The sequence below is a fragment of the Capricornis sumatraensis genome, chromosome 7, assembly GCF_032405125.1.
Source record: "Capricornis sumatraensis isolate serow.1 chromosome 7, serow.2, whole genome shotgun sequence".
In the NCBI taxonomy this organism is placed as follows: domain Eukaryota; kingdom Metazoa; phylum Chordata; class Mammalia; order Artiodactyla; family Bovidae; genus Capricornis; species Capricornis sumatraensis.
Genome location: NC_091075.1, coordinates 40,074,160 through 40,088,813, shown reverse-complemented (window position 1 = coordinate 40,088,813; position 14,654 = coordinate 40,074,160). Strand labels below are relative to the sequence as shown.

Sequence of the window (14,654 nt, the reverse complement as noted above, 5' to 3'; positions counted from 1 at the left end):
TCTTCATTTCTTTCTGTAGATCCAAATGTCTGGGTTGTAATATATTCTTCTGCCTGAAGAATTTTCTTTCACATTTCTTGTAGTGCAGGTCTTCTGATAATCTCTCAGTTTTTGTCGGTCTGAAATGTTTTTATTTCACCTTTATTTTTGAAGGATATTTTTGTTATGTAGAAAATTCTGGGTTGATAGTTTCAGCACTTGCAAGGTGTCATTCCATTGTCTTCTGTGTTGCAGAGTTTTGGATGTGAAGCATGCTGTAATTCTCATCTTTATTCTTGTGTATGTAGGGTGTTTCCAGTTCTGTTTAACATTTAGTGGAGGCCTTAGGCAAAATAATAAAATTAAAGAGCAGGGAAGCACAGTGACTTGAAAGGACTTACAGTTGTAGTTTTCCATAGGCATTTGTATATAATAATATAAGAGAATCCACAGGTATATTATTAAAACAATCGGAAGAGTATAATAAGTTTACTGGATATAATTTGGCTACATCTATATGGAAAAGCAGAGATATTACTTTGCCAACAAAGGTCCGTTTAGTCAAGGCTATGGTTTTTCTAGTGGTCTTGTATGGATATGAGAGTAGGACTGTGAAGAAAGCTGAGCGCCGAAGAATTGATGCTTTTGAACTGTGGTGTTGGAGAAGACTCTTGAGAGTCCCTTGGACTACAAGGAGGTCCAAGCAGTCCATTCTAAAGGAGATCAGCCCTGGGTGTTCTTTGGAAGGAATGATGCTGAAGCTGAAACTCCAGTACTTTGGCCACCTCATGGGAAGGGTTGACTTGTAGGAAAAGACTCTGATGCTGGGAGGGACTGGGGGCAGGAGGAGAAGGGGACGACAGAGGATGAGATGGCTGAATGGGATGACCGACTCGATGGACATGAGTTTGAGTGAACTCTAGGAGATGGTGATGGACAGAGGGGCCTGGCGTGCTGCGATTCATGGGGTCGCAAAGAGTCGGACACAACTGAGCGACTGAACTGAACTGATATACCAAAAAGAAACAAGTTTGTTTTTTTCTTCTTTTGAGTTGACCTTTTTAGTTGTTAATAGAAACTATAAGCAAGAGTAGCTCTAATAAATGATGTGTTGAACCTATGTTAAGAAAGTCATTGAGTGATACCAAGAATATTTTTTAAAATCATCAAATGGTAATGTGAGCGCTGAAGAATTGATGCTTTCAAACTGTGGTGTTGGAGAAGACTCTTGAGAGTCCCTTGGACTACAAGGAGGTCCAACCAGTCCATTCTAAAGATCAGCCCTGGGTGTTCCTAACACATTGTGGTATTCACTTAGGAGTAGACAAATAAAGAGCCTAAAAACAGATCCAACAAAGATTGATAAATTGTAACTAAAAAAAGTTACAAAACCTTTGTGCTTCAGAAGACATCATTATGAAAGTGAAAAGACAACCCACTGACTTGTAGAAAATATTTGCAGATAGATCATATATCTGATAAGGACCCTATATCCATATGACCTTTGTAGCTCAATAATGAAAAGGCAAATGACCCCAACTAAAAAATAAGCAGGTACTTCTCTGGTCCAGTGGTTGAGACTCTATACTTCAAATGTGGGGGACATGGATTCAATCCCTGGTCTGGGTACTAGAATCTGAAACTGAATAAATACTTAAAAAAAAATAAGCAAAGATTTAATAGACATTATACTGAAGAACATATGTGAATTGCCAATAATACAGTGTGCATGCTCAGTCGTGTCTCCCTCTTTGTGACCCTGTGGACTGTAGCCCACTAGGCTCCTCCGTCCGTGGAATTTTCCAGGCAAAAATACTGGAGTGGGTTGCCATTTCCTACTCCATTAAGCACATAATAAGATGTTCAATATCATTAGTCACTAGGAAAATGAGATACTACTTCATACTCACCAAAATGGCTATAATTGAAAAAACAAATGATAAAACTGGAGAAATACTAGTGTGAGTATAAAATGGTCTAGGTACTTTGCAAAACAGTTTGGTGGTTTCCTAAAATGTTAAACATAAAAATACCGTATAGCCTAGAAATTTCATTTCTATGTGTACCTACCCAATAGAAATGAAAATATATGTCCACAGATGTACATAGTAGCATTATTGACAATAAGCCAAAAAAGTAAAAACAGTCCATCAGCTATCACATGGATGTACAAATGTAGTGTGAAGAAATAATATGTGCTACAACATAAATGAACATCACAGACACTGAGATGATACCTGATGGTAGTTTTAGTTTGTATTTCTCTAATAATGAGCTATGTTGAGCATTGTTTCATGTGTTTATTGACCATCTATATGTCTGCTTTGAAGAAATGTCTATTTAGGTCTTCTACCCATTTTTTGATTGATTGTTTTTCTTTTTTATATTGAGTTGCATGAGCTGCTTGTATACTTTGGAGATTAATCCTTTGTCAGTTGCTTTGTTACAAATATTTTCTCCCATTTTGAGGGTTGTCTTTTAGTCTGCTTTATGGTTTTCTTTGGTGTGCAAAAGCTCTTACAGGACTTTAGGACAAGGATAAAGAGGACCATTTTATAATAATAATGAAATCAATTCACAAAGGAGACATAATGTTAAAAAAATATGCATCTAGTATCAGAGATTCAAAATATATGACATAAAAACTGATAAAACTTAAAGGAGAAAGATTAGAAAACCAATAGAAATATAGAAGACTTAAAGAACATTTTGAAAAAAAAAAAAGAACATTTTGTCAGCTGAGCCTAAATGACATTTATAGTACATTCCCCTCAACAACTGCAAATACACATTCTTTTCAAGTGTTCATGGACTATTCACCAATATAGTGTATCATATGCTACCTGGAAATCAAGTGTCAATAAATTTGAAATGATTGTAACCTAACAAAGCATGTTTTATGAACACAAGAAATTCAGTTGGGATTCAGTAACAGGTTTCTGTAAAATTCCCAAATATTTAGAAATAAAACAGTACATGATATAACCTGGGCACATAAGGCACCGTAAGCGAAATTACATTTTTAACTTAATGAAAATGAAAAGATAATTTATCAGAGTTTATGAGATTGATCTAAATTAGTGAGTAAGGAGAAATGTGTAGTTCCAGATGCTTTTATTAGAAAAGGACAAAAGTCACTTATCAGTGATCTGAGTTTTTACCTTAATAACCTAGAAAGATAAGTGCAAAGAAACGCTGGACTGGAAGAAACACAAGCTGGAATCAAGATTGCCGGGAGAAATATCAATAACGTCAGATATGCAGATTACACCACCCTTATGGCAGAAAGTGAAGAGGAGCTAAAAAGCCTCCTGATGAAAGTCAAAGAGGAGAGTGAAAAAGTTGGCTTAAAGCTCAACATTCAGAAAACGAAGATCATGGCATCTGGTCCCATCACTTCATGGCAAATAGATGGGGAAACAGTGGTAATGGTGTCAGACTTTATTTTTCGGGGCTCCAAAATCACTGCAGATGGTGATTGCAGCCATGAAATTAAAAGACGCTTACTCCTTGGAAGAAAAGTTATGACCAACCTAGATAGCATATTCAAAAGCAGAGACATTACTTTGCCAACTAAGGTCCGTCTAGTCAAGGCTATCGTTTTTCCAGTAGTCATGTATGGATGTGAGAGTTGGACTGTGAAGAAAGCTGAGTGCCGAAGAATTGATGCTTTTGAACTGTGGTGTTGGAGAAGACTCTGGAGAGTCCCTTGGACTGCAGGGAGATCCAACCAGTCCATTCTGAAGGAGATCAGCCCTGGGATTTCTTTGGAAGAAATGATGCTAAAGCTGAAACTCCAGTACTTTGGCCACCTCATACGAAGAGTTGACTCATTGGAAAAGACTTTGATGCTGGGAGGGATTGGGGGCAGGAGAAGGGGACAGCAGAGTATGAGATGGCTGGATGGTATCACTGACTGGATGGATGTGAGTGTGAGTGAACTCCGGGAGTTGGTGATGGACAGGGATGCCTGGTGTGCTGCGGTTCATGGGGTCGCAAAGAGTCGGACATGACTGAGTGACTGAACTGAACTGAGGGCAGAATAAAGTGATATAGAAAAATATGGACAATAAAATTACTGAAACCACAAGTGGTATTTTGAAAACATCAGTAAAACTGCTATAATTTTGGCCAGGGTGATCAATAAAAAAGTAGAGCAGGTAATTAAACTGATATAGAGAATGAAAGAGGGATATCACTGCAGATTGTACAGACAAGAAAAGGGTAGTATGAAAATCTTTTAAACAATTTTAGATGAATAAATTATAAGATACAAACAGCCAAAACTGATCAATTAAGAAATACATAGCTTGAATAGGTTTCTGTTGAATTAAAAAGCAGCATTCATAATGTAAAACTTTGCTGAAAAGAAACCCAGGTCTGGTTTCCAGTTAGTGAATAGATACTACTCCATACAAACTCAGAAAATAGAAAAGGATGGTTCATTTCCCAGTTTGCTTTATGAAGCAAGTATAACTCTGTTGCCATAACAAAATAAAGATATTTCTATAGAAAGAATGCTTAAAATCATTATTCATTAAGAAATTCCAAATTGCTACAATTATATGTCCATACATATTTATTAGAGTGGCTAAAGTTAGAAAGATTGACAATGCTAAATGTTGATAAGGATGTGGTGCAACTGACTCTCATATTACTGGTGGGAATGTCAAATACAGCTGTTTTGCAAAACAGCTGTTCAGTTCCTTAAAGTATTAACAACCAAAAAAATCTTACCACTCAGCCCAGAAATAACATTTTATTCAAGAGAAATGATGATGTTTATTCACAAAGACTTTCAAACACTCAAATGTCCATCAACATGAGATTTAATAAACAAGTTGTCCTATATCCATAGAAAGTAAAAGTACTGTTAATACATGCAACAGTGTGGATAAACCTCATTAACAGTTTGCTGAGCAAAGAAGCTAGACTCAAAACAATGTATGCTCTGATTCCATTTATATGCAGCTATAGAGAAGACAGGTCTAATGTATAATGACAGAAAATAGGTTAGTGTTTCTTTGGGCTTTGAGTTGTTTCAGAAAATTTACTCAGATGGCGCAAAGATACTATTTGAGTTGATAGAAATATTCTGTGATTCCTTATGTTTTTAATTAAATGAGAGTATGCATTTATCAACATTTATTGAACTTTATTTTTAAAAATCAGTCCATAGTATTTTATGACAATTTTATCTTTATAAAATTGACTGTAAAAAAATCAGAGGATGTGTTTGTCAGTTGATTGTGCAATAGATGGAATTTGTGAAGTGGAATATATATATATAGTAGAAGAAATTAACCAAATGCGGTTAAGAAAAGAGAAAAGTAAAATATAGGAGGGAGAGAGAGCAGCATGAAAGTATATTGAAATATATTCTGAGAACAACTTAGATACTTTTGATGGGAGTCTTAGGAAAGGTGTTAACAACAGGTATTCAATAAAGGAGGTACTTAAGGCAGAGGGAAAATATTCCTAGATCAGTACTCTGAGATATGATAAGTAATGAAGAGCAGAGACAGTGATAAATGTGTGTGCAAGCGTAAAAGAACATAATGTTTGGTGAAATACATAGAGCAATAGCATAAATTGGAAGGAAGTCTAAGTCATGGGAGGATGAATAAGGATCGGATTAATGTTAGACCTATATCCTAATTTCTCGGATCACATCAAAAAGAATAAAAACAGAAGGCATAATTTTCATACTGATAGAGGAAAAAGAAAATTAAGTGATAAATATTCAGTAAATTCCAAAGTTTACAAGAAAGATGAAAAATAGAAGCTTGATACAATAGAACAAAAACAGATAAGGAATTTAAACTCAAATATAAACTCTTTAAATTACTGAATTTTGGCAAAATGTCATGGTATTTTTTAAAAAATAGAAATTACATGTTACTTAATGATACAGAAAGATTGTAGAGAAATAATTGAAAAGACATTAGGCAGACAAAAATGTTTTATAAGTGTATAAAAAGGCCATTTAGTCAAATGCAAAAATCATTATTAGAAATAAAAAAGTTTGCTTCATAATTATATAAAGTTCTGTTCACCAGGATGATATAACAATTATAAAATTATAAGCACTTTATAACATAGCATCAAAAACTTGTAAAGCAGAATTTTGAAGAAATACAAAAGAAATAGACAAAGCCACAATTTCATAGAAGATTGTACTAACTTTTCTCAACAATTGATAGAAAAAAACAGGCATGAAAACCCAAAACTGTATAAGGTGGATTAAAGAGCACAATACTGCATCCAACAGTTTTAGAGTACACATTATTTTTAAGCATATGTAGAGAATTTTCAAAAATTACGTGTTGATCATAAAAACAATCTCAGAAAATTTCAAAGGATTGAAATCATGTTGGACATTTTCTTTTGCTACAGTATAATTAAGTTAGATATCTATGAAAAGGGTACACTGTATATTTGGAAATCTAAAAAGAAGTCATAATGGAAATTAGGAAATATTTAGATTGAATGACGAGAAAATATGACATACTGAAAGTTGTGGAATGCAATTTATTAGATGGAAATCAACAACTTTAAATGCATATGTTAGAGAAAAAGGCTGAAAGTTAGTGAGCTAAAATCCATTTCAAGAAGAAAAGTAAGAGCAAAATAAAGGGGAGGAGGAACTAAAAACAGAAACAGGAATTAATGGTTAAGAAAACAAACATGCAATAGAGAAGATCAAGGAATCAAAAAAGAATTCTTTTTAAATATTAAAAAAGAGAAACTTAATGAGCTCAGCTGAAGAAAAAGAAAAATAAGTAACCAACATGTGGAATGAGAAGTAAAAAGGACATGACTCCCAATACTGTTGACATTAAGATAGAAACATAGAAAGAAATATCTTATGCAAATAAATTAGAAAATATAGTTGAAATGGGCAAGTTCCCAGAAAACTATGACTAATGTAAGAAATAGAATTTGTGAATAGTCCTTTATCACAGCCTGTCCCCAGCCTTTCTGGCACCAGGGACCCATCTCATGGAAGACAGTTTTTCTATGGATGAGGCTGGGGTGGAGTGAATAGTTTCAGAATGATGAAGTGAATTACATTTATTGTGCACTTTATTTCTGTTATTGTTGCATTGTGCTATATAATGAAATAATTATACAGCTCACCATAATGCAGAATCAGTGGGAGCCCTGAGCTTGTTTTCCTGAGCCAGCTGATAATGTGAGTGAGTGATGGGTAACCGCTATAAATACAGATGAAGCTTTGCTCACTCACCCACCCGGCCACTCACTTCCTGCTGTGTGGCCTGGTTCCTAACAGGCCATGAACTGGTAGAGGTCCATTGCCCAGGGGTTGGGGACCCCTGCTTTAATGGTGAAATAAATTTGATCAGTGGTAAGTGCTTCAGAAAGACCTTATTCCCAGTTAACATCCCTGGCATATTAAATGTTCAAGCAAGGCATCCTATATTTCTTAATATTTTCTCAGAGAAGAGGAAAAGAAAGGACATTGCCACCCATTATATGAGGGTAGTATAGCATTCATATAAATACTTGATCAAGTACAAAGGAAATTTACAGACCAGGCTCATTAATGACGACAGATACCAAAATTTGAAAAGGCTAATCAAGAAACCCAGCAAATATATCTCATGGTAATGTTGAATTTTCCCAGGAATGGGAGTTTTATTCAATGTAATTCAATGTATCACTATATTAAGAGATTTAAGAAAGAATGACATGGTTATTTGAATAAATTCAAAATAAATTTGGTGAAAAGTCAAAAGTGTTATTTATTCAGTCATGTCCAACTCTTTGCGACCCCATGGATTGTAGCCTGCAAGGCTCCTTTGTCCATGAAATTCTTCAGGCAAGAATACTGGAGTGGGTTGCTATTCACTTCTCCAGGGCATCTTCCTGACCTAGGAATCAAACCCAGATCTCATGCATTGCAGGTAGATTCTTTACTATCTGAGCTACCAGGGAAGTCATAGATTTTAAGAATTTAATTTGGAAAGTGAAAGTGTTAGTTTCGCAGTCATGTCCAACTCTTTGCAACCCTATGGACTGTAGCCCACCAGGCTCCTCTGTTCATCAAATTCTTCGGGCAAGAACACTGGAGTGTGTTGCCATTCCCTTTGCAGGGGATCTTCCTGACCCAGGGATCAAACCTGAGTCTCCTGCATTGTAGGCAGATTTTTTACCATCTATCAGTTCAGTTCAGTTGCTCAGTCGTGTCCGACACTTTGCGACCCCATGAATTGCCGCACGCCAGGCCTCCCTGTCCATCACCATCTCCTGGAGTTCACTCAGACTCACGTCCATTGAGTCCGTGATGCCATCCAGCCATCTTATCCCAGGTCGTCCCATCACAGTTCAAATGCATCAATTCTTCGGCGCTCAGCCTTCTTCACAGTCCGACTCTCACATCCATACATGACCACAGGACAAACCATAGCCTTGACTAGGCGGACCTTAGTCGGCAAAGTAATGTCTCTGCTTTTGAATATGCTATCTAGGTTGGTCATAACTTTCCTTCCAAGGAGTAAGCGTCTTTTAATTTCATGGCTGCAATCACCATCTGCAGTGATTTTGGAGCCCCGAAAAATAAAGTCTGACACTGTTTCTACTGTTTCCCCATCTATTTCCCATGAAGTGATGGGACCAGATGCCATGATCTTCGTTTTCTGAATGTTAAGCTTTAAGCCAACTTTTTCACTCTCCTCTTTGACTTTCATCAGGAGGCTTTTTAGCTCCTCTTCACTTTCTGCCATAAGGGTGGTGTCATCTGCATATCTGACGTTATTGATATTTCTCCCGGCAATCTTGATTCCAGCTTGTGTTTCTTCCAGCTAGCGTTTCTCATGATGTACTCTGCATAGAAGTTAAATAAGCAGGGTGACAATATACAGCCTTGACGTACTCCTTTTCCTATTTGGAACCAGTCTGTTGTTCCATGTCCAGTTCTAACTGTTGCTTCCTGACCTGCATACAGATTTCTCAAGAGGCAGGTTAGGTGGTCTGGTATTCCCATCTCTTTCAGAATTTTCCACAGTTTATTGTGATCCACACAGTCAAAGGCTTTGGCCTAGTCAATAAAGCAGAAATAGATATTATTCTGGAACTCTCTTGGTTTTTCCATGATCCAGCGGATGTTGGCAATTGGATCTCTGGTTCCTCTGCCTTTTCTAAAACCAGCTTGAACATCAGGGAGTTCACGGTTCACATATTGCTGAAGTCTGGCTTAGAGAATTTTGAGCATTACTTTACTAGCATGTGAGATGAGTGCAATTGTGCGGTAGTTTGAGCATTCTTTGGCATTGCCTTTCTTTGGGATTGGAATGAAAACTGACCTTTTCCAGTCCTGTGGCCACTGCTGAGTTTTCCAAATGTGCTGGCATATTGAGTGCAGCACTTTCACAGCATCATCTTTCAGGATTTGAAATAGCTCAACTGGAATTCCATCACCTCCACTAGCTTTGTTGGTAGTGATGCTTTCTAAGGCCCACTTGACTTCACATTCCAAGATGTCTGCTCTAGATGAGTGATCACACCATCGTGATTATCCGGGTCATGAAGATCTTTTTTGTACAGTTCTTCTGTGTATTCTTGCCACCTCTTCTTAATATCTTCTGCTTCTGTTAGGTCCATACCATTTCTGTCCTTTATTGAGCCCATCTTTGCATGAAATGTTCCCTTGCTATCTTGAAGAGATCTCTAGTCTTTCCCATTCTGTTGTTTTCCTCTATTTCTTTGCATTGATCACTGAAGAAGGCTTTCTTATCTCTTCTTGCTATTCTTTGGAACTCTGCATTCAGATGCTTATATCTTTGCTTTTCGCTTCTCTTCTTTTCACAGCTATTTGTAAGGCCTCCCCAGACAGCCATTTTGCTTTTTTGCATTTCTCTTCCATGGGGATGGTCTTGATCCCTGTCTCCTGTACAATGTCACAAACCTCATTCCATAGTTCATCAGGCCCTCTATCTATCAGATCTAGACCCTTAAATCTATTTCTCACTTCCACTGTATAATCATAATGGATTTGATTTAGGTCATACCTGAATGGTCTAGCGGTTTTCCCTACTTTCTTCAATTTCAGTCTGAATTTGGCAATAAGGAGTTCATGATCTGAGCCGCATCAGCTCCTGGTCTTGTGTTTGTTGACTGTATAGAGCTTCTCCATCTTTGGCTGCAAAGAATATAATCAATCTGATTTCGGTGTTGACCATCTGGTGATGTCCATGTGTAGAATCTTCTTCTGTGTTGTTGGAAGAGGGTATTTGCTATGACCAGTGCATTTTCTTGGCAAAACTCTATTAGTCTTTGCCCTGCTTCATTCCACATTCCAAGGCCAAATTTGCCTGTTACTCCAAGAGATGGCAAGGGTGAACGTCGACATTCTAGGAATCAGCGAACTAAAATGGACTGGAATGGGTGAATTTAAATCAGATGACCATTACATCTACTACTGCGGGCAGGAATCCCTCAGAAGAAATGGAGTAGCTATCATGGTTAACAGAAGAGTTCGAAATGCAGTACTTGGATGCAGTCTCAAAAACGACAGAATGATCTCTGTTCATCTCCAAGGCAAACCTTTCAATATCACAGTTATCCAAGTCTATGCCCCAACCAGTAACACTGAAGAAACTGAAGTTGAACGGTTTTATGAAGACCTACAAGATCTTCAAGAACTAACACCCAAAAAAGATGTCCTTTTCATTATAGGGGACTGGAATGCAAAAGTAGGAAGTCAAGAAACACCTGGAGTAACAGGCAAATTTACCATCTATAGGTAAAGTCAAATTTGGTACTCAACTGTAAAAAATGAGAATGAAAGAAATTTTGTCCTTTGTGACAAGGTGGATGGACCTAGAAGGTATTGTGGTTTGTGAAATGAATCAGACAGAGCAAGACAAATACTGTATCTTTTCACCTATAAATGAAATCTAAAAACTAAAACCAGTCTAATTGATCACTGACAAATATAGCAAAACAGAAACAGACTTACAGATAGAACAAACTAATAGTTACCTGGGGAAGAGGTGTGAAAGAATGGGCAAAGTATGTGAAAGAGATTGAGAGGGACAAACTACTAGGTATGAAATAAATAAATTATAGGATTGTAATCTACAGCACAAGGAATATAGTCAGTATTTTATAATAGCTTTATATGGAGTATAGCCTATAAAAATATTGAATTACTGTGTTATATACCTGGAGTATAATATTGTAAGTCAAATATAAACTGATCGATTGATTTGATAAAATTCAGTATTTTTGCATGGCAGGAAAACCCTCCTAACAAGCTAGACATAGAATGAACTTCCTTAGTGTGATAAGCAGTATTTCTATTAAAACAACAAAGATACTTATTAATAATAAAATCTGGAATGCTTTCCCATTTAGATTGGGTATAAGTCAACAATGCTCACTGCCACCACCAATTTTCAACATTATATTGAGGTCCTAGATAAAACAGTGAAGCAAGAGCCAGAAACAAAAAATCTGTAAGGATTAAAAAAGGACAAAAAAACACAACCTACCATTGTCTATAGATGATATATTTGTGTATGTAGAGCAGTAGTCATGTATGGATGGGAGAGTTGGACTATAAAGAAAGCTGAGCATCAAAGAATTGATGCTTTTGAACGGTGGTGTTGGAGAAGACTCTTGAGAGTCCCTTGGACTGCAAGGAGCTCAAACCAGTCAATCCTAAAGGGAATCAGTCCTGAATATTCATTGGAAGGACTGATGTTGAAGCTGAAACTCCAATACTTTGGCCACCTCATGTGAAGAAGTGACTCATTGGGAAAGACCCTGATGCTGGGAAGGGTTGAAGGCAGAAGGAGGAGGAGACGGCAGAGGATGAAATGGTTGGATGGCATCACCAACTCAATGGACATGAGTCTGAGTAAACTCTGGGAGTTGGTGATGGACAGGGAAGCCTGGCGTGCTGCAGTCCATGGGGTCGCAAAGAGTCGGACACGACTGAGCAACTGAGCTAAACTGAAGAGCATTTCCAGATAAATTATTGTAATTAGAGTTTAGCAATGTCTTCAGATACAAAGTCAATATACAAACATCAAATGTGTTTCTGTAAGCCCACAAAAAAGAAAACTTTTTAACTAAAGGTATCATTTAATTTAGCACCAATGCTATGCAATATGAATAAATATTAGCAAGCTATATTTAAGAATATTTAAGAAATATATTTAAGAATATATTTATTTTTTGAAAAGTTGAGAAACCCAGTAGAACAAGAATGTAAGTCCCTGTTTGCTTTCTTTACAGACTTAAATCTAGGAAATACTCATTGTTTAAATTCAGTATGCTTATCTAGGGAGGGCCTATACGGTTTGTCCAAATATCACAGAATAGTATCCTAAAGTAGTTGTTTGCAGTATTACTTTTGGAGTAAGTTGATCACAGAAAATGAATATGGTGTTAATAGAGATTTGGGGCTTGTTTCATCTGATTCTTTGTCTAATAGTATTTTCTGTAAGCATTCTTGAAAGCATTCTCGGGAGTTCATTCACTTTTCTACCTGAACTTTCCACTGTGGGAACTAGCTCTGAGTCATTTCACAGAAATTTTATTAAAGTACGTATTTACCAAGTAATGTGGTAGCTACCTAGGTTGGTAAAATTTAAGACATTAGTTCTAAGATGCATTGTTTCTTCATAATCTACTAAATTAAACAATGTTGTCTCTTTTTGACTGACATCATTGATTTTAACATGCATCTTGATTATAGAGGTTTTTGTTTTTTTAAAATATTTTATGATTTATGAAACATTCCTATAGAAATATTTCTACTGTTTTATAGTTTAAAAATAACTGCATAGGAAATCTACTTTATAGTTCATTTTTCAGGTCTATCATGCTGCAGTTCAGTTTTTTTCCTTCATAATTTAACCATCCTTAAAGTAGTTACTTTTCTTGTTTTCCCAGTTATTTTGCCATCCTGGCTATTTTCTTCTGCATGTCTTATAGTTTGTCAGTAACCTTCCTAATACTGAATATGATACAGACTTCAAAAAGAAAATTATAAAATCTTAGTATATCCAGAAAGTAGTATACTCTATGAATTCATGAACTAGAGTTTTGTTAATAAGATTTTCAGTAATTTTTTCCTTAAAACGAGGCAAGATTGTTTTTTAATTTTTGCAGGTAGGTTTAAATTGTAAGAATTTAAACAGGTTTAAACTTTTCCCTTAAGGCAGAATTGTTTTATTTTTCATAAGTAGGTTTAAATTGTAAGAAATTACAAGAATTTCTCCCTATTGACACTCATTTACTCACTTTTAAAATTGAAGTTGAAGATGCTACTTTTAAAAAAGTTAACATTTTTTCGTAACCAGTATAAACAGGATTGTAATACATGTATTTTCCAATTATTCTTTTCCTCTCTACAAAGTCATTGCAAAACAAACCTGCCCATTATTTTAACCTGGGAATGTTTCAAAATGACAAGTTTGTTTGTTTTAGAAGTGAATATTTACATTTGAATATATATATATATATATTTTTTTACAATCATAATTCCTGGTAGTCATTGTGTGACTTTTTACTATGTTTTACATATTCCCAGTTCAGCTTAATTCATCTAAAGGGAAAATGACCCCTCATAGTATTTTAAAATTAGCAGATTCATGTCGAATGTGGCTTCCCAGGTGGCACAGTGGTAAAGAATCCACCTGCCAGTGCAGGAGACGCAAGAGACATGGGTTTGATTCCTAGATTGGGAAGATCGCCCTAGAGTAGGAAATGGCAACTCTCTCTGGTATTCTTGCCTGGAAAATTCCATGGACAGAGGAGCGTGGTGGGCTACTGTCCATGAACTCACAGAATCAGATGCAGCTGAGTGTGTGCATGTTCACACACACACACACACACACACACACACACACACTCTCACTTGTAGAGTGTATGGGTAAGCTTTTTTAGTAGCTAATACACTTTTCTCTCTTTAATAACACAGGTTTTGAGAGTATTTTAGAAGGGCTTTATGGACCACGGCTACGAAGAGACCTCAGTTTATTTGAAGGTAATACTTCTTAAATTTTATTTAAAAATTTTAATCTTCAGTTCATTTTACAAGTGAAAAATAGTTGTTTTATACTAGCTTTATATTAAAATGAATTTGTGATCTTGTTTAATTAGAAAATACTTTTAAAATAAATGAGCCAAATATTATTTCTGTTATTATATAATGTTATTAATATTGTAACTTTAGTACACTATTTTAGTACAAAATAGAAAACAAAGCCTGGTTTTTAGCTTAATGATAAAATTTAACTTTTGTTATTTTAAACATTATGTTCCCTGACTTATTCTTAAAGAGAACTCAGAGGAGTTCAATTAGATAAATACCTCTTATTACTTATGATATAGGCAGCCTGGAACTCAGATTTTTACTCTGGGGTATCCTACTGTGTGTGTTCAGAGTTTTAATACTGTTTGTTGTTTATTATAGCCTCCTCTTCCAAACACTTTAGCATAAATCCTGGTAGAGAATTTTGATCTATGCTATAATTGCTGTGATATAGTTTAGGTTTTTTATTTCTTGCCTGGAAACAGAGCATTATGAGAAGACATTTTTGTAGACATTGAAATTTTATAGTATAGCTCATTCACAAAATGGGCAATGTTAGTGTAGACTTTCTTGTTTGGTTTTGATGTAATTCTTTCTGAATGTCTTA

The 14,654-nt window shown here is 35.8% G+C and overlaps 1 protein-coding gene across 1 annotated transcript in view; it reads left to right on the top strand.

Moving 5' to 3' along the window:
- The window catches only part of LCORL (ligand dependent nuclear receptor corepressor like), a 165,081-nt gene that overhangs the window by 38,478 nt on the left and 111,949 nt on the right, over nt 1-14,654 (top strand). Inside the window, exon 2 of the mRNA XM_068975558.1 lies at nt 13,934-13,999. Coding sequence (XP_068831659.1) covers nt 13,934-13,999 — 66 coding nt within the window. The remainder of the gene's footprint in view (nt 1-13,933; nt 14,000-14,654) is intronic.